Below are 21,029 nucleotides of genomic sequence, written 5' to 3' on the forward strand. Positions count from 1 at the left end.
GTGGGAACCCTTTATCCTTCGCCCGGTGTGTTCATACCTCAGAGAGAAAAGGATTAGGGTGAAGATCTCGCGCACTCACCCGGGGGACATGTTGGAACGGCCCAAGCAGTCCGGAAGTGGAGGCCTGTTTGGTGGTGGCCACTTCCGCTTCCGTTTTCTGCACCAGGCCGCGGGGTGCTGTCGCTGCTAGTCTCTTTGCTGCCATGGTGAGTGGGCGGCGGGCTTTGGAGGGGTGCTGGCCCTGGGAGCAGAGGCGAGGGAGAGTCGGCAAGGTTGGCGGGAGGGGAGAGCGGGGCTGATGAGAGGGGGGCTGCGTGGGAGAAGGACGCTGGGCTGGAGGTGGGATGAGAGCGGTCAGTAGCTTGGCAGGATGGGAGCGGAGGCAGGCGGTGCGGCCAAACCGTTCGGCGGGATTGAACTGCAGGCCCGAATTGCTCGGTCCTGCAAGGGATCTGAGACAGCAAAACCTAGAAAAGGCGCCCGCCTCTGTGGTTTTGGAGAGCTCTTCATTGACGTCAGAGAGGGGCAAGAACCTGTCTGGTTGACGGGAGGGGGATGTCAAGGACTAGGCTTGAGGATCTGCAAAGTCCGTGATACCTGCTGTTTTCCTCTCCTCACTACAGACAGCCACTCTGCGCCCCTATCTCAATGCAGTACGTGCCACCCTGCAGGCTGCCTTGTGCCTGGAGAACTTCTCATCCCAGGTGGTAGAGCGGCACAACAAACCTGAGGTGGAAGTCAGGTCTGTGCGTGAGGGTTCAATGTACATAGTGTTTTATGCACTTTATGTGGAGGAAGTTATGTGCCATCAAGTCGTTTTTGACTCCTTTTTTAAATAAGAATTTTATTGAGTTTCGAGCAAAGATAAAAGCTACAGAAAAACAAAAAATTACAAAGAGGAAAAAAACTAAAAAAGTGTGAAAACACAAGAGAATTTTTTTTTAAAGTTACAAAAGAGGTGACTTCCGACTTTTAACAAAAAGGATATACAACGATTTCCATAATCAATCCCTTACTCTATAAAGTCGTTTTCGATTCCTAGCGACCACATAGATTTACTCCAAGACAATCTATCCCTAACCTGGTCTTTCAGGTCTTCCAGTGGTGCACCCATCGCCACTGTAGCTGAGTCCCTCCCCCTGCTGCTGGCCTTCCTCTTCTTCTCTTTCTTTCCACCTTTCCCAACATTAGAGCCTTTTCCAGAGAGCTGGGTCTGCGCATCATGTGCCCGAAAAGCTTTATTACGGCTTTGTCAGTGGTAGCTTTACCCTCCTTTGGAAATTGGATTGAGAAAAATGCTTTTAAAAGAAGAATATCTGCCCTGATTTATTAAAGGAGCAAATGCAAACCTAAAGGGTAGTTAATGGCAAAGCTATTTAAAGATGTATAGGGAACAGATGGACAGAAAGTTGATGCCATGCAAAACTGAAAATAGCACAGAGGTGTCAAAATCAATGAGAATCTGTGCATATTTTTCACTTCTGTTCTGTTGTCCTACACTGACTGAGGTTTTCCATAGTACTGCAGTGTGTGTACACACACACACACACACTACTTTCTAAAGTTTTTTTAAAAAATTGTTCAGTCCTTTGATTTTGTAGCTTTAGATTCAGTTGGTTCACCAATAAGGTAGCATCTTATTTTTTACTCTTGTTTTGCTTCTATTCAGCTTTTTTTGTTGGTTACAATAGCATTCAGCCCAATATTCATGGTTTATATATTATGCTGTTCTGTTGTGATATTGCCTAATACCACTGCTTCGTTCCAAATTAGTGATTCTTAAACAGACCTTTAGCTCCTGGTGCAGCCACATATCATGAATGGTTGCTGCTGATCTAAAATGGTTTATCAAGCTTCGTAAAACTGAACACTCCCATTTGAATGAGTTACTTTATCTTTCAAGAAACAACTCGTGCTTTACTGAGTTATTCAGACCTCCATTCTCGTAGCAGTTTCTCCAGAAAGGATAGCTGTGTCTGGCAACAGTGATTTTTTTCAGTTGTTGTGGTTTTTACTGGTATTGCCACTGCCTTTGTAGCTGTTGTCAGTTTTCATTTTCTGCTTTATTTTCTTCCCTTTCTGTACTTCCATTTTCAAACCTTGGGTGTTATAAGGTTATAAGTGTATTTCAGCTGAAAGCTCTCTGATATCTGTAACAGCTTTCATGTTTCCTTCCCATCTTCCTCAGTGTTGCCTTTATTTCTTTTTGCAAGTATGAATATTTATGCATACCTGGCACTTAAAAAAAAATACCCTGAGCTCTATTATAATTTTCTCAGCTCCAGTCAGTCTGTCTTGCCTTTTCTTTCTTCTTTCACAGTGAGTTTATAGATTCATACTTATTATGTTTTAATAGATATAAAACAGTATTTCATGTGACATAAAAATGTTAACTGTACATCCATCTGATGAAGTCCTGGTCTACGTGCATCACATAATAAGCCTAGTCACAATACTGGACTCACTGGTTTCTCCTGCAGCAGGTTCAGCTAACAAATTATGGACTGCTCCATTTATGTTTTGTTTCCATTCTCATTTGGCACACATGAATCCATTAGATATCTACTGGCTCCAGTATGTTTGCCTGTTAAATAAAATGTACCTGAGATGGTGTGCAAGTTTCAAATATGGTTCCATAAGATACAGTGATGGTTATCAATATTGACTATTAACGATGGCCATAGACCAAACTTCAGAATATGAGTTGCTAGAGAACACAAGCTGGACAGTGTTATGGACCCATTTTTTGCTTGAGGGTTTCCCATGTAGTGTGGCCTCAGTAGGAATAATATGCTGCATTATATAAGCCTTTGACCTAATCTATCAGAATTTTTATATTCTTGACACAAATAGATTATTAGAAGGAACCAAACAATGTAAACATTCTCTTGTTATAAATCTACAGTACTTTTGCTCCTTTGCTGTTGTATCTGAAGTGATATACTGTATGCTGTATGTGCTGCCAGCCCAGCAAAATTTTCTTTTACTGGCTCAATCTCCATCCCCCGCCCCCCAAATGACTTACTGTACTACATGTCTTGAGGTGGGTCAGATTGCTGTCTAGTTCCACCTTGCTTCCATTTGTTGTATTTTCTGTATTTCCTTTCAAAGATTATTTAAGGTCTTTTAGCCCACCATAGCACCCCCCTATTAGCATAAAGTGATTGCTCTGTACTCGTTCCTTTCCAGTCCAGTCCTGAGACTTCATAGATTTCACTTGCAGACTATTCCTCAAAGAAATTCTTGCAGCACCTCTTCTTGGGCATATATATTAGTTGTATGTTTTATTAAGAAAAGGAGTATAGTGAAGAAGGCCTATAGTTCAGTGGGAAAAGCCCTTCCTTGAAAAACCAACATGCTGCTGGAAGTCAGCAGAAACAGTATTGAGCTGAATGGACCAATGGCCTGGTTTAATAGATGAGAGCTTTATTCCACAATTTATTTCTTAAGATTTGTTATTTTCCTCAGTCTTTTTAGGACGTAGTTCTTAAGCTAATTCAGGAACCTGGTTAACTGTAGATTACGTTTCTTGCAATAGTTTATTGTACAATTTTGTTAATTAATCAAGTGTTGTAGGGATAGTACTATAAAGTGCTACTTTGTTTTCATCAATTTTAGTTGAACTTGTTCAGCTTTTTCTCTCTGAGAGCTGGAAACATTTTTTTAAAGGTTTGTGTCTGTATTTTAGAGCAATTATAGGATATCCTTGGAAATCTGTGTAAATTACTTTGCACTTTAGAATGCAGCCCCTTTCAGCTAGAGAAAAGTGATTTAACCACCAATTTGAAATTGTTAAAGAGGAAGCTATGTAATTCCTGAATGCCAAGAATGCCTGCAGTTCAATTTCAAGAAACTGAATCATGAGAGCAAAAAAGGTAGACAAATATTTAAACGTCTCAGATGTGAGCCAGATTAGTAATATCAAAATGTAAATATGGCTAATGCGCTGCAGTTCAAGTGGTTGCATTAGGTGGCCTCAAAGGCAACAGCGACTTTGTTTCTGTCTTGCAAGCAGTAATAGAGCACTGATATTCTCTCGCTGTTTCCATCACCCACTTAGTATCAGCTGTACAGACTCATTCGGTTGCCACCTCTCTTTCCATACTCTTTATCCTCTTGTGCAGAATTTTCAACACCTCGCTGGCATGTTAGAACTTGCTTTTTATGGATTGGGATATCGACAGACCTTTCCCAGTCTTTGGGCCATGCTGCTTTTTCCCATATTTGTTGGCAGAGGGCTGTTAGGACCTTTATTGTTTCTATGCCAGCCTCCTTGGAGATTTCATCCACCCCCTGAGGCTTTCCTATTTTGCCAGTGGTTTTATAGCTCGTCTGACTTCCTCTCAAGCACCAGTGATTCATCTTCAATTTCTTCTCTCTCAAATAAGATTTCATCGCTTACACAGATACTCTGCATAGTCCTTCCATTTTTTTAACCTTATGATCCATTATTAACTCCTTTCCATGCTTGTTTCTTATAATATTAATACTAGGTTGGAATGTTCCCATGATTTCTGAAACAGATCCCTTGTTCTTCCCAGTCTGTTATTTTCTTCTGTTTGTCTACACTCTGACTTCAGATATCTCTCCTTGCCTCCTGGTGAAAGTTTGCCTTAAATTCTCTAGTTTTCCCAAGATCTCCTTTGGCTTTTGTCACTTTTCCTTCCATGGCTATTTCTGTGGCCTTGTTTGATAGCCAGCCTTTTTTGTTTCCTTCTGGCTCTTGTTGTGTGCTTCCTACCTTCATCGCTTACAATCATTTTAGCTTCTTTCCACAATTCTTCGTGTTCTCTATACATAGGTCTAGGTCTTTAAATCTGTTTCTAGCTCAAATCTTATGCTCTCTTGGAATGGGTTCTAGGTTATATCTCATTGGGATTGGATCTTTTCTAGTTTTTTTCCAGTCTGATGTGTCTTCCTCTGGCTCATGGTCTGATCCACAGTCAGCACCTGAAGCGTTTTGCAATTCAGCACAGAGCTTTTCTTCCTGTTGCTCTGTAAGATGTCATGTCTTTGATTATGGTGTTGTTCCTTTGGAGATGTCCAGATATAACTGCCCAGAGTCACTTGGCGAGATGGGCGGTGAAGAAATGTGAGAAACAAACAAACAAATAAAGCTGTCTTTTGTGTTGCTGAGATAATGTGTTAAGCGACACACAGCCCGTCTTCCGTACAGCAGTCTATCAGCCATTGTCATGCATCACTGTCAGTTCCTAGTGCAGGTTTCCAACCATTTTCATCATGAGAGGCACTTTTCAAGACTGTGGATTTGGAAGTATAATAAGTGGCATGAGGACAGGTTACGATGGCATGTTAAAATATATCCAGAGGATGGAATGTATGGGCCTCTGTACTTCCTAGTCTCTGACGTAAACATGTCTTTGTGGGTTTGCAGAAGCAGCAAAGAACTACTGTTGCAGCCTGTGATCATTAGCAGGAATGAGAAAGAGAAAGTCTTAATTGAAGGCTCTATCAACTCTGTGCGAGTGAGCATTGCTGTGAAACAGGTAAGTCAAGCATGTTCAATGAGGTGCTCACTGCGACTCATCCTGGAGAAAATGCTGACTGATTCCTGTTTTCCTTTGGCAGGCTGATGAGATTGAGAAAATTCTATGTCACAAATTTATGCGGTTCATGATGATGAGAGCAGAAAACTTCTTCATTTTACGTCGGAAACCAGTTGAGGTGGGAAATCTGGGGTGATTTCCATCTTATTTGTGTAATTCTCTTGACAGCAATGGTAGTACCAATGTGCGGGTTACGTCACATCTTAAGCTCTCCATCAGACATAAAATTTCAATGTGCCTCTTATCTTTGAGGCATATTTAATCAGCAACAATAATCTCTTTTCACAAAATTGTAATGATTCAAATAACATAGTTTTCTTAGAACACTGTTGCGTTTGATTTGGTCTGTTTAACCGTGGATGAATTGTGTACACACAAATGCCTTGGGTTTTGTGCTAGCTGTCAGGGCAATGTCTGTGTTTTTATGTACACTTGGAAAAGCTGGACTGAGGCAGAATATATGTATAGGTATAGGTATATGCCTGCCTGCCTGCCTGCCTGCCTAATTGGTGATGTTCCCTTATCAGTACCTAGAATAATCTGTCTATTCTCTTGATTCTTTTCAATTGTTGGATATATTGATTATGTAGGTAGCATAGTCTGACTTCAAATATTAATACAGCAGAACTTCTAATGCACAAATATTAGATGTTTAAATCCCAACCAGCAAAAATAGGCTAGATTATTTTTGTCCATGCTGAATCAATAACCAACAGAATAGAAGAAATGATGGCTGAGTCTTGGCTTCTCTGATGCTAATCATCTGCTATGTTATTTTTATTTTAGGGCTATGACATCAGCTTCCTGATCACAAATTTCCATACAGAGCAGATGTACAAGCACAAGCTGGTGGACTTTGTCATTCATTTTATGGAGGAAATTGACAAGGAAATCAGTGAAATGAAGCTGTCAGTCAATGCCAGGGCTCGCATTGTGGCAGAGGAGTTCCTTAAGAATGTAAGGGCCTATTAGACACATTATAGAAATGATGCCCGAACAGTATGTCAGAATTCATCGGTCTCTTTTGGTTGTTTATTAGGCGGGACTTCAGACTATTACATAGAGAGAGAGAGTGCACCTATCATTACAAATTATTAAGAGGGAAGATACTATGGTCTACTAAAACTTTTAGAATTAAGAAGGGCTTTTTTCTAATATTGTCTGTGAGCATGGGAGTCCTAGATTCAAATCCCTTATCTCTAAGGCTTATCACATAGCCTGAAATGAATGTTTTATAGACTGATTTACCACTGAGAATTATTACAGGAGAAAAAAGTAGTGTTATATAAATGAGTTGGAATAAGCCCATTGTGGTTCATTGTAGAAAAAGTTCCAGCGGGAATCAAATTGGTCCTTGCAGAATTTTATGCTCCAAATGGTATGCATTAAATGAGCGACAAGGTGCTGTGAACACCAGTGCAAATGCAAAAACTTAAGAGAGAGGGACAGTAAAATGGGTGTATTTTATTCTGTTATTAAATTGTAATTACCGACTTGAATCTTGCTCATAGTATGGATATTTTCAAACTCTGTTCCGCAAACCCTGGGTTTCTGTGAGAGCTTGATGGAGTTCTGTGGGAGCCTAAAGGCAACACAGATTCACTCAAATGCATCTATAGCCATTTTTCTAACATACTGTAATGGGCAGGAGTAACGCTGAGGAGCAGGAGGAAGAGCCACTACCAAGACAGCGGTCAGATAAAAGGAGCCTAAGTCTGGGGCCGAACTGTAATTTGAGAAAATGCCTCAGAGAAGACCCTCCGTGGTTCTCACAAAGATGGAGGGAGGGAGGCGGGGAAGCATGTTCAGATTTGTAAGGTTCTGTTACCATGACCTTGTTGGCCTGCATGACTTTGGTTTCCTAGCCCGGTCTACCCTGAAGAGCTGACACATACTGTGGAAAGCGTAGGGCTTGTTCTCCCATGAAGAAACACTGTGACCACCATTTTGTCAATTGCAGTTCAAGGATTTCTTTTTCCACCCCCAGAACAAACGGGTTCTGCAGTACAGAAAAGTTTGAAAACCCCTGCTCTAGGATACTGTCCTAAAAACTGCAATGATGATGCTGTGGGTACCTATGTGTGTGAGAGGACATTGATGGTATTTGCCTTGCTTAAGTTGTATTCTATCAGTAGTATTAATACAATTTTGAATTAATTTCTTTTTTTTTCCCCTGCAGTTCTAGACCAAGGGCTGGAATCCACAGCTTTGCTTTCTCATTCTCTCTGCACCGCTGCCTCATTGCGGCTACAGAGAGGCCACAGCTCAGGAGTGAAATGAGAAGCAGCTAGATCTGCGAGGGCTGCCCCAGCTCAGTGAACACCGTTCTCGCCAGTGTGCCCAGGGGAGGGGAGGGGAGGGTGCTTTTTAATATTTTTGGAACAAAACTGTGCTTGTATAAGATTGTGTTGACTTGATATTCTTTTTTTTTTAAAATATATGATCACTTGCTGTAATTTGTCTCCCTGAATGTACTAGGGGGGAAGGTGGGATTGGTTGCCCTAGCAACCCTCCGCAGAAGTTGTTAGGGGAGTTCCAGTTCAGTGGTGTGCATAGAAAGACTGCCTGCAATAGCTGACAAAACCTGCCATTTTCTGTAGTCTGGGGACCAGAAAAAAATGAGACGGGGAATGAATGAGTTGATAGCCAGGCTTGGAACCTTCTGCGCAGAGGTGATAACTGGATGGCTACCTTGATCCACCTTCCGAGTGATGTATTGGGGTCATGGTTGCAGGCAAGGTCGGTGTTGGACATAGCAAGCCTTTTGTGCCAAGTCACTCCATAACCTGGAGAAAGTGCTCTTCCCTGTCCACCTTTCCCAATCCAGTAGGGATTAGAGCAGTGTTTCTCAACCTTGGCAACTTTAAGAAGGGTGGACTTCAACTCCCAGAATTCTGGGAGTTGAAGTCCACCCTTCTTAAAGTTGCCAAGGTTGAGAAACACTGAATTAGATCATTCTGAACACAGCACTGCCTCCTGTTTCTACCCTTTGTATTAACAGTGAAATGTTAATTCGCTTCCATACCTGTGCCAGAAGGAACTGGGGGGAGGGAGTCGGCCAGGCCATGCGTCAGCTGAATGGGACGGAGCTGGAATCTGTAACTTGTTTCTTTTTGCTATGACGCTGTATCTTTCTTACTTTACCCTATTAAAGCCTTTTTGTCTTTGCCTCCTGAAATAAGGATTCTTGTCTAGCTTTACTGGGGTTTCTTCTATATTTCCATCTTGCCACGCTGCCTGGGAAGGGTTCTGAACTTCTGGTTGCATCACAGTGGCCTATAATGCAAAGTTAGGTGGGCACTTTTGTAGCTAATTCTTTTTGCATCGCTCAAAGAAAGCAAATCACTTCCATGGACATTTTCACTGATAATACATTTTGAATGTGTGTCCCTCTCCCTCTACCAAGCCCAAATTCCAATAAAAAAAGGTATATTCTGAAAGGTGAAATTATCTCTGAGCTCCTACTTTTGAAATAAGAATAATTTTTATAAGGTAGGCTTTGCTATACCTTTTCCTAATGTTCAGAAACAGGGTTTCTGTTTTCTCTTCCTACTGGCTTGCAGTGGTACTTGGGGGCAGGATTTCAACTGTATGACACATTTTATCTGATTAAGATCAAGGCATTCTTTGCATTTTAAAAGTTTTAAACAACTGCCTTAAGTCACTAGTGAAGCTCTGAATAGCCAGTGGATGATCCCTTCTTCGCCTCACTCTTGAAGAAAAAAGTTACAAATAAAAATCAACAAACTCTTACTTTGAACTTTTCTCTCCAACACTCCCCCATCCAAAGGCCTCTGCTATCTTGACAAATTATAAAATGATGGGTTTATACTATTCCCTTTCTTTACATAAAAAGCAGCCTTGATGATTCCTCAGTTCAACTGCTGTAGCAGTTTAGAGACTGAGATATACTGTAATCAGTAAAAAGGTGAGGGTTGTTTCGATCGATGCACTGCTGGCAAAATTCATGCACACACATTACGTGTATGTGTGTTTTGTTTTCTACCTTCTACGACAGAAATCTAAATCAGGAAGGGGAAATGTACTCCAAACTTCCATGTGCCCTAGCAGGCATGGCCAGTTGCGAGGAATTCTAGGGACTGCCAGCAACGTTTATACAATCACTGGTTCTCCGACCCTGGTCTAGATCACTGAAAGCCATATTTACATCTTGATGCTACTAGTGTTACGTATGAAGCTGCCTACTCATGCTTCTTGCAATCGTATTTGGGTGCCTGGATGAATATAACAAGTCACCGCTGCTGAAGTATTCCCAGTTTACTCAGCTGGGTCTTTTTGTCTCACTAGGTCTCATCCATAAACAATGCCCAACTCTAGCAGTAAATCCTCTTCTATAAATCCATGGGAGATAGTAACAAAATAGAGGCATTATTCCTATCTTTTGGAATAAAAGCAGACATCTTCTCAGTCTTGGATTAATGATGTGGGAAGCAAAGGCACAGGAGGACGAAATAAGTTTGGCCCAAGAAATGGTTCCGGTGACCAATAGAAGTTTAGCCCATGAAATGGTTCTGGTGTCCTCTGATGTCATAGCTGAGACATCTTGAACACTCTCTGCAAGTTCCATGCAGTCGACTCAGTGGCACCATTCATCTTCTTTCAAGGTAGGCCTCAAGCTTAGGGGGCTTGGTTTCTAATGAGCCATAAACATTCTCACAGGGCCTCGTCTGAGCTTTGCATACTCTTACCCCAAAGTAGGTTTGCCCATGCTGAATCCAGATCAGTATCCTCTTGGGCCTGCCTAGCTTTGCCCACAGTTCAAGACAGAAATGTGAAATGATTCATCCAAGCTAGCAGGGTGACAGCATGAGCTGCATGTTAGGGAAATGCTAGCACTGCTCTTTTTTTCTTTTTGTATTTTAATGTATTAAAATACTAACCTCTTGGTGCAAGAGTACTACCTACAGCAGCATTCAATCAGCAAAGAAAGTAGGTTAGTGTGAAAAGTTCCATAACATCCCATAAAAGCCTGCAGGAATATTTATTTATTTATATTTTATTTATCACATTTTTTCACTGCCCATCTCAACAACGACTCTTTTATTCTGCCTTTATTATTTTTATAATTAACTCAAGGCGAACATATAAAATACTCCTTCCTCCTCCTATTTTCCCCATAACAACCACCCTGTGAGATGGGTTGGGCTCAGAGAGAGAGACTGGCCCAAGGTCACCCAACTGGCTTTCATGCTGAAGGTGGGACTAGAACTCAGACTCCTGGTTTCTAGCCCAGCACCTTAACTACTAGACCAGGTAGTCCTCGCTTAACAACCATTCATTTAATGACAGTTCGGACTTACAGCAGTGCTGAAAAAACTGACTTGCGGACGGTCCTGCAACAACCGTTGCAGTGTCCCCACAGTCCCGTGATCATGATTTGGGTGCTTGGCAACCTGTTCACATTTATGATCACTGCAGCATCCCGTGGTCATGCAATCACCATTTTCAAACTTCCTGGCCGGCTTCTGGCAAGCAAATTCAATGGGGAACTGTGTGATTTGCTTAATGACCATGCGGTTTGCTTAACAACCACTGCAAAAAAGATCGTAAAGTCGGGTCAGATTTGTTTGATGTCTGCTTTGCTTAACCAAAATTCTAGTCCCAATTGTGGCTGTTAAGTGAGGACTGCCTATAAGGCTTTTCAATAACCTCTATACACACAATGGGAAAGGAATGGACTTCTTGGGCTAAGTCTAAGTGCAGCTAATCAGAAAGCCCTTTTCCCAGCTGGCACCCAACAAGGATGCCAGAGTTCTCTCTGACTCTGCTTAGGAATAAATACAACCACCCGATGTGGCTTGCATAGTTGCTTAATGGGGAGGTTCACAGAACACAAGAGGCCAAGCCCACCCAGCCACCATGTCACTTCGTTCCCTGCTCCCACACTCTAGGACATCTGCCGCGGGTTTCACTTCCTCCACTCCCTTCTCCACAACGGCGCGCCCGGTTGTTCTCGACCGTCCTCGCATCGCCGTCTCTCCAGGCACGCGGTCACCCGAAGCGAGCCTGCTCTCCAACTTTCCTTTCCGGCGCATTCAGCCCAAATACAGTAGAAAAGATCAGCAGCCATAGAGGGGGGTGAGGGTGGGCAGGAGGCGGGAAGCGTCTGCGTGAGAAAATGCAGGACCCTTAAAAGGGGCTTCCCCACACTTAGTAACGTCCGACTGACTGACGTGCAAGAGGTAAGTCAAAAGAGGGGCATCGCCTCTTTTGGGGTCTGTTTGAGAGCTCCCTGGTCATGGTATGCTTTTTCTTCCGCCCGCTTCATTTATCGCAACGCCTTTCTGGTGCACCGGAATGCATAACCCGTTCTGCTCAAATGCAAAAAATAAAAAAAGATAATAAAATGGGGAGAGGGCAAAGCAAGCCTTCCCGCCCGGCGGCATCTACCCGGACGCTCTAGTTTCCATAGAAACTCCAAACAGCCGCCTGGGAGTTGTCTTTGGAGAAGGAGCTGCCCGGACCCGCGTCGGCCTGAAAGGGAGATTCAGCCTCGGAAGTGCGTCCCGGTTCGTATTGCAGAAGTCCAGCCTTGGGAGGTGGGCGTGGGAGGGGAACCAGGCGCGCGACGCTGGCTAAGGCCCCGGGGTGCAGTGTCGTGACAATTTTGGAAAGGCAGAAGGTCCCAGCCTGGGCTGGAGGTCTATGTCCTCCCTCCCTTCCATGACCCCTTTGAGGGCTGCCTGGAGAGAAGTGCCCTTTGGATATGCTCAGAGACATTTTTCTCCTCTGTCATAAATGCAAATGTTTGGGGCTTGAACCCTGGTCCAAAGCCCTGGTTTTATGCACAAGTGGAATTGGGCTTCAGGAGGAGCCTTATTTTTATGTGTATAGTTTAGGTCAGCCTTTCTCAACCTTTTGACCCTGGAGGAACCCTTGAAATATTTTTCAGGCCTCGGGGAACCCCTGCACATTCAGGCTCAAATACAGGCCAGAGGTTACAAAATTATTATATTCGTTTCATGGGTAGGCCTGTCTATATGCATTAACCATGTTCTTAAACTAAACATAAAGAATGAAACTTACCTCTGTAATGTGAAGTTGCCTGAATTTGAAATAATTTTTTAAATAAATTGTGATCTCCCAGGGAACCACCCAGAGCCCCTCCTTGTGGGGGGAGATGGGCAGTGATAAAAATTTGATAAATAAATAAATAAATAAAACCCTTGTGACCCTGGTTGAGAAATCCTGGTTTAGGTAGTAGGCAGTGTGTAAAATTCCCAGCTATGGAAACGGTTTCAGTTTTGGAGGGGAGAAAGCGGCTGGATAAAAAAACAAATAGCTGGTGTGTGTGTGTGTGTGTATTGGCATGAGGAAGTGCAAGACACAGGTAGGTTGGTTAAGGAGCACTTCATTTCTAAAAGAGGGTTGTTGGTGTGAGGTTCAAATTGATTTGGAAACTGTCCTCGACTCTCCTGTGATCACTGCGGCAACTGTGATTCCTCTGAAGCAAAGGGAAAATCCTGTTAAAAAAATAACCCTAGGGTAAATATGATTAGCTCAGTTGTAGCACTGGTGCAAAGCTTCTGACAGTGTGCCAATAGCTGTTGGTGTGATTGTTTATTTCTTATATGTCTTTTGTTTTTAAGAGTTCAAGTTGGTATAAATGAGAATCGCCCCTCAGTTTTGCTTACAATAACCCTGTAAGGTTGGTTAGACTGAGAGGCGGTGTTTGGCTCAAAGCCACCTGTTGGGTTCTGTGGTCAATGGGAAACCTGAATCTGGGTTTATTTGGTCCCAATGTAACTCTCTAAGGCTGGCTGGGGAATTCTGGGAGTTGAAGTCCACACATCTGAAAGTGGCCTAGGTTGAGAAACACTGTTCTAACCACTGCACCACAATGGCAGCCAAATAAACCCTTCCATTTTTTCTCAGGAATAATCTAAATACCTCTGCACCTAGAAGTTTCTTTCTTGTGACAAGGCTTTTTCAAAAAGTATTCTTTTGTGGAGCACTGGTTCACCACCTTGTAATAGGAAGCGGAGCCCAATTGGTGTAGTAGTGAAGGCAGCAGGCTAGAAACCAGGAGATGGTGAGTTCTAGTCCCGCCTTAGGCACGAAGCCAGCTGGGTGACCTTGGGCCAGTCTCCCTCTCTCAGCCCAGGAAAGGAGGAGGCAAAGGCAACCCACTTCCAAAAAACCTTGTCAAGAAAACTGCAGGGACTAGTCCAGGCAGTCACCAGGAGTCAAAAACTGACTCAAAGGCGTGCACACACACGCACACGCACACACACACACACACACACACAGAAGTAGTGGGTACTGTAGATGCCTCAATTACAATGCAGATTTGCTCTGAGCTAAATGATATATGGGGTAGTGATGTGGGGAAATTAGGTAGCACATTGTAATGGTGAGCTGTCACTTGTCCTTTCCAGGTGGCTGTGCAGTGCGCCATGACCGATGTATCTGGTAATTGTGAGTCGCTGTACAGACGGTGGATCTGGCACCTAGAATATGCAGGTGAATTGAGAAAATAGTGTATGCAAAATATTACAATTATAGCATTGTGTTGTCATGAGCTGAAAGCGTCATTTAGGTTGAAAAGTCTTACCCTGTGTTCTGTGCCGGATTCTAAATTAAAGCATCGATAACAGATGATGGTACTTCTGCTTGAAAACATCTAGCGAAGCAGAGTTCACTACCACTCGCATTAATTAGTTCTACTATCAAGCTGCTCTTACGGTTACAAATGTTTTCCTAATATTCAACCAGAATTCACTTTCCTATCAGTTAAATCCATTAACTGAGTTCCATTGCTATTACTTAATGCTCTTTTAAAGAACTGCAGTTTGATTCCACACCTCCTTATTCGTTGAACGGGCATTAGTAGATAGCAACAGTAATACTGCTTTCATTCATTCTTCTATTTATTTTAATCAAACGCTGTCTACAGTATTGGCAAATTCATTTAAATTTCTGTGCAGGCTTGGATACTTTTTGAGCATATTAGTGGAACTCCTTTACCTTTCCATTGCTTTTGTTCCTTTTGAACAAATTGTACGCTTCAGTTGCTATGTTCCAAACATGGGAGTCATCCCAACAGGTCACTTATCTATGAGTCATATGTATCTTTTTGTACTAGGAATTCAATCCCAGCTTATTTATTTGCCATAATCTAGGCATTAGTTATTTAAAAAATGGCCATGAACCTTTATGTTCCAATGTTCTTGCTGATTTTTCATTGAGTGGTTAGTGTTTCATAACAGTAACATTCCTATTTCCTTCTACACTGCATTAGACTTTATCTTTGATGTTTCTTTCTGGTTTTTCACCTTCAACCCTCACAGGATTCAGACCTTTTGAACAGGTTCTCTATATATTTGGCCAGACATATTTTTACCAGACCATAGGTGGTTCAACCCATCTTACCTCAGTAATCCATCATCCAGATAATTTAGACCATGGTCTCTTACAACTAAATCTCCCTGGTTGTAAGGAATGAAGTTGGTGAGATAAGAATGAGAAATTCCCAGGCTAGAAAGAACTGTTATTAGATGCCTTCTGTAGACATCTTAAGGATACCCAGGTATCCACTGACTTGGAAAGACAGGAGGAAACAGCCTAGCTCTTTAAGCCCTGGAGCATATAGGCTTTGATTTTGTGTACTGCAGCAGGTAAATCTTCTGTGTATATATGACCTCATTTTTGTCTGCTAATAAAGAGATACATCTAGCCAAGTCATTATCTTGAGAGCCTTCTGCTGATAATGCAATTCCTGAAAAAAGGGTTAAATGGAGAACTAAGACTCACAACCAAGTCTGATGTGAAGCTTGCCATCTGTGGACCACATTTCCAAAGCCAGGTGTTTACCTATATTCTTCTTCTTTTGTTTGCTAGTCCTATTCCATAATCTGGAAGGAGGCTGAGAATACCATTTTTTGGGTCTGTAAACTGCATTGTGATGCAATTATAATGGCTCTTGGCAGTTCTGGAAGTTGTTCTGTCATATCTGTCACTTTCTCCCAATCATGAAGTGACAGTAAATCACAGCCCATGGTCAGGCTAATGTCCTAGACTGCCATTCAGCAGAAGACTCATAATTTGGTTAGATAATATCTAATGCAAACAAGAAGGAGGTCAAGCAAAACAATTGATTGCCTACTGGCGGAATAAAGGTGCAGATAGTTCGTATATGCCCGTAGTAGTTCAATGCCATGGTGTCCAACTACATTTCCCTGACTAAACAAGAAACTGCAAGAATAAACTTCCAAGGACACAAAAGCTCTGATAAGTAAATTTATTGTAGAAAAATGAATGAAGCCATCATGAAAGAATTCTAGCAACTACTATGTATTAAATGCAAGTCCTACTGATAGTGAAATCAAGGTTCAGGTTGCTGTTGTTTTTTAATTCTTTTTCCTGCCTGCATGGTTAATGGGTGAAAAGCCACTCTTTTTTGGGGTGGGATTTTATTTATTTTATTTATTTTATATCCCGCCTTTATTATTTTTATAAATAACTCAAGGTGGTGACCATACCTAATACTCCTTCCTCCTATTTCCCCCACAACAACAACCCTGCAAGGAGATTTGGGCTGAGAGGGAGTGATTGGCCCAAGGTCACCCAGCCGGCTTTCATGCCTAAGGTGGGACTAGAACTCACAGTCTCCTGGTTTCTAGCCTGTTGCCTTAAGTACTATACCAATATGGTTTCCATCTGTCTCTTGTTTTGCTAGTGGACTAGCCTGATACCATGCTGTTTGACTGTGACCATGTAAGAATTCATACAGGTAGTCCTCCCTTAATGACCATTCATTTAGTGATGGTTCGGATTTACAACAGTGCTGAAAAAACTGACTTGTGACTGGTCCTCAAACTGATGACTGTTGCAGCATCCCCACAGTCATGATCACGATTTGAGTGCTTGGCAACCGGTTCACATTTATTGCAGCATCCCGTGGTCACATGATCGCCATTTTTGACCTTCCCGGCTGGCTTCTGTCAAGCAAAATCAATGGGGAACCACGTGATTTGCGTAACAACCATGTGGTTCACTTAATGCCCATGGTGATTTGCTTAATGACTGCTTTGCTTAGCAACCAAAATTCCAGTCCCAATTGCAGTTATTTATGTGAGGACTACCTGTACATAGTTTTTCTTCCTTCAAAGGAACAGACCCTTTGTGTGGTGCTTTGAAACGTTGAAGTGATGTGGGAACAGCTGGCTTTCAGTTTACTTCTAACAACACTAATCCGTGATTCTTGCAGACAGCAAACTTCATGAACTCATGGGTTCATTCAGCATATACTTGCTTTTCATAAAAGTGATTTAATAGGTACAATGACTCTTCTATTTATCTCTTTGTATGGCCCAGCTGCATCCCCTCTACTCTTCAAGGATCACTCATTTTTTCTTGTTCAGCCATTTCTCTTTTTTCCATTTGAAGGCTTCAGGCCTGTTCCTTCTGCAAAGGCATAAAAGCTGTTCTAATTTCAGAGGTGCAGAAGGTCTTCCACATCTTGTTTATGATTGTCATTGTTATCCCCTGCCTTTTTCTTTTGCTAGATTTTCTTGCTTGTGAAGTCTGTTTCCTCTGACAATTCCTATTATAGTGCCTTCTGTAGTCTAATACGTTTTCATCCCCTCTTACGACCAGATGTTACTTTTCACTGCTCCAATCCTTATTTTTTCTTCAAGCACTGCTACAAGCTCACTGTTGCTGCCTGGTTTCCAGTCGGCCAGGAACACAAATATGCCTCAAATGTTGGCAGTTAGAATTGTAGTCATACCTGTTAACTTTTGTTTCTTTGGTTATCACCAGCAGAAAACCTTTTTTAATTTTACTTATTCTCTATCCAGTTAGCTGAATACCCACAAAGAGAAAATGGTTAGGGACTTCATGTTAAATTTGCCCACCAGATTCCATTTCTAGACTCTTTCCCTGTATTCTCAGTGATTGTCATGAGTGATGATGGGAGCAGGAAGGGGCTCCCATCCAGGGTGGAAAAAGCATGCATAGTACTGAGGAATTAAGCAGCCATTCAAAGAGACACAGATCAGGCCTGCCTTATCTTTTGGGGTTTATATGTCTGGGTTTTTCCCACACTTATTCAGTTTGTTAGGATTCTGTTTATGTAGCAGTAATAAACACTAGAGAACTACTCCTCGTCTCAGTGTGATTCTCACTGTTAGGACAGTGATTGATGGCAGCTTCCCTCCCAATGTGGAGTCCTTGGTGCTCTCTAAGCCTTGTTGTTTTCTTGCAGACGTTTCATTGCTGGACTAGGCAACATTCTGAAGATGTTGCCTAGTCTGGCAATGAAACGTCTGCAAGAAAACAACAAGTCTCAGAGAGCACCAAGGACTCCACAGTTCAACCCTGAGCTACCAATATTCTCTTCGATTGATTCCCTCCCAATGTTAACAGGTTGGAAGGAAGAAGAAATACATGCCAATGGGATAAAGAGTTAATAAGGGGACTGTCCTTGAGGGCTCTTCTCTGTACCTGGACAGTGGGAATTGTACTTTATATGGCAATGTGAAACATAACTTAGTGGAGCTTGGAAACTAGTTGTCTTGTATAGTCTTTTGAAGCAGCCTCTGCTGGCTCAGAAGGAAGTGGTCACTCAATCATCCACAATGGACAATCCGAAGTTTTCAGTGCACCCCTCTTGCAATCAGCAGCTGTTCAGGAAATTAGCTCTTCAGACGTACTCCTTCAGTATTTTCACCTCTTTGCTCATCTGGATTCTTCCTTGTTCTTCCTCTTTTTTGAAGTATACAACCAAACATTAGTTAGCTTTTCCTGTTCGCTTGGGGAGTTGCTATGAATTCCATTCCTGTCTTCAGACTTCCTGTCTACATGAGTGACAGTTCTGAATGTCTGTACTTGGTATTTGGCCTTCAGGACAAATTAGTGATTATGCTGAGTTACCATTCACCAACAGCCTCCCTACCGGAGCTGACAGCTATGATTTCAGATTTGGTGTTGAAGACACCAGGCTGGTCATTCTAGGGGCATTCAGTATGCATGCTAAGGCTATTTCTGATGCAGCTCAGGAGTTCTTGGAACTGCGGCATGGATGTCTAAATCAATATCTAAGCACAGTGAGGCACTGGATGAGTGCCAGTATATACTGAAGTTGATTCTAAATACGACAGCTGTGGGGGAAAGCCCACCTACCCACTGGGTAGCAGTCCATGGGAAGCACAGGTACATTGTTGGAGGTGCTCCTGAATACATCGCTATCCTTGGGCACATAGGTAGCTTGGTGTTAGATGTTCCTTTTATCCATTTAGTCTGATGCCTTAGCTATGACCCTTTTGGGGCAGGGAAGATTAGTGTCAAGTAAACATGCTCTGCTAACTTCTTGTCTGGATTATTGCAATATATTGTATATGAAGCCATTTTGAAGGCAGCTTGAAAATTTCAGTTCGCCCAAAGTAGAACTCTAAGATCACTAATTGGAAATGGCAGATACAACACCAGTTCTAAAGGCTGCCAGTTGATTTTCAGGCCCAATTCAAAATTTTAATTCTTAAATGATGTGGATCCAGCCTGCCTCAATGAACACCTTCTCCCTTATGTACCTGTCTGGACTCTGCAGTCATTTTTTATGTTTTTCTCTGAGTTTTCTTGCAAAGCAAAGTGAGGTTGGTAGCTGTAAGGAGAGGCCCCACTAATGGAATATTTTCAAAACCAGACAAAGACATTTCGCTCCTCATAGACATTTCTGTCCTTTTGTACCCTGTTTGATGTTAAATGTCTATCCTACACTGGAATACCGAATTTTATTTCTTTTATATCTTTTCTGTGCTACTTATTAATAGTATTGACTGCTTTCAATGTTCTATATATTTTGGGACTTTTTAAAAAAACGTTTTTAGACATTTTTAATGTTTTAAATAGTTTTCTAATCTACCCAGAGAACTTTGGTTATTGGGCGGATTGGATAAAAAATAAATACATGAACTTCTTTTCTTGCAGGCAGGCCTGAAGTGTAAAGGAGAAGGAGATAATGACAGAGAAGGGAGCAAAAAGCTTGAAGGAGGAGGTAAGGGAATCGCTCCTCCAAACTAACCATGATTGATTTATGTATTTGTTAGATTTCTGTTTTGCTTTTCCTCAAGGAGCTCGAAGCAGCCTACTTGGGAATATCCTTTCATTTTTCCCCACAACAACCCTGTGGAATTGGTTGGGCTCAAATTCCATGAGCCTATATCTGACACAAAGGAAAAAATGATTATGGCTTTCACTTTGTATTTTTGCATAGATCTCCTGGCATTGAGTTCTAAGTAAATGGAATACAGGTAGTCCTCACTTAACAACCACAATTGGGACTGGAATTTTGGTTGCTAAGTGGTGGTCATTAAGTGAATCCAACCCAATTTTATGACCTTTTTGTGGTGGTTGTTAAGCAAATCACTGAAGGCATTAAGCGAACCATGTGGTGATTACTTATCGTGTGTTTCCCCATTGATTCTGCTTGCCAGAAGCCAGCTGGGAAGGTCAAAAATAGTGATCATGTGACCATGGGATGCTGTGATGATTGTAAGAGTGAGGACTGGTTGTAAATAAATTTTTTTCAGCACTGTTGTAAGTCTGAACTGTCACTAAACAAATGGTTGTTAAGTGAGGACAACCTGTAAGTTCATGAGGCAGGGTTCACCTTTAAAGCATCCTTCTATGTACAAGCAACATTTATTTACTTATTTATTTATTGCATTTATAGGGCAGCCCAACTCAAACAGTGTGACTTTGGGTGGCCTACAGCAAAAAGCAAACAATAAACCCAAACATCCCCCAAACCGCATAACATTAAAAACTTATCTAATATATAAAATATAAAGTGCATCCAAACACAATCATTAAACAACCAAAAGAGGAGTCCACTCAACTGGACTGAATGCTTGAGGAAAAAGTCAGGTGTTAATGTCTTTTCTGAAGGCAAGCAGAGTTGGGGGCCTGTTGTAATTGGCGGGGTGGGGGTGGGGTGGGGATTTTTCCAGAGCACAGGGCATCCACCAAAAAGGTGTGCTTCCTAGGTCCCATGAGATGGCCAAGTTTAAAAGAGGAAACCTGAAGCATGCCCTCCCTATGGGAGCATGTGGGGTTGGCAGATGTTCTCAGGGGAAGTTGATCCTGCAAGAAGCCCAATCCTATGCTGTATGTAACCTCCCTGCCATGTGTAATAACTTCAGTGTTATGGGTACTTCTTTAGAGGACAGCTGTAATTGTATGTGGGAATGATCCTGGGAGACTGGGCAAAGAGATGCTGCCTAGGGAATAAGTCAGATAAGAGGGAGCATAGCCCACAGCTGCACAGTGGGTGGAGCAAGAGGCTCAGGAGGGACCCTCCCTAAGTTTTTGGGCTGTAAAGGTGATGGTGGGAAAATTGTACTTTCAGACTTTCAGGATTCTGTTAATGTAGCTTTACAATGAAATAGCTTATATGGCTATGTTTCCTGTCTGGTCTACCTGGTAAGGCTGACAACGGCT

At 42.2% G+C, this 21,029-nt stretch overlaps 1 protein-coding gene across 1 annotated transcript; it reads left to right on the forward strand.

Moving 5' to 3' along the window:
- Positions 1 to 65: 65 nt before the first annotated feature.
- ARPC4 (actin related protein 2/3 complex subunit 4) lies at positions 66 to 8,198 on the forward strand. The gene is made up of 6 exons (XM_063291429.1): positions 66 to 206; positions 624 to 742; positions 5,396 to 5,507; positions 5,590 to 5,685; positions 6,354 to 6,524; positions 7,747 to 8,198. Exons 1-6 carry the CDS (start codon positions 204 to 206, stop codon positions 7,750 to 7,752), a joined length of 507 nt encoding a protein of 168 aa, XP_063147499.1. The 5' UTR covers positions 66 to 203; the 3' UTR covers positions 7,753 to 8,198.
- Positions 8,199 to 21,029: the final 12,831 nt, after the last annotated feature.

Source organism: Candoia aspera, chromosome 2, assembly GCF_035149785.1.
Source record: "Candoia aspera isolate rCanAsp1 chromosome 2, rCanAsp1.hap2, whole genome shotgun sequence".
Lineage (NCBI taxonomy): Eukaryota > Metazoa > Chordata > Lepidosauria > Squamata > Boidae > Candoia > Candoia aspera.

Coding starts and splice junctions, on each gene's coding strand:
- ARPC4 (XM_063291429.1), top strand. Junction 743..5,395: donor AAACCTGAGGTGGAAGTCAG/GTCTGTGCGTGA, acceptor GTGGGTTTGCAG/AAGCAGCAAAGAACTACTGT. Junction 5,508..5,589: donor TGAGCATTGCTGTGAAACAG/GTAAGTCAAGCA, acceptor TTCCTTTGGCAG/GCTGATGAGATTGAGAAAAT.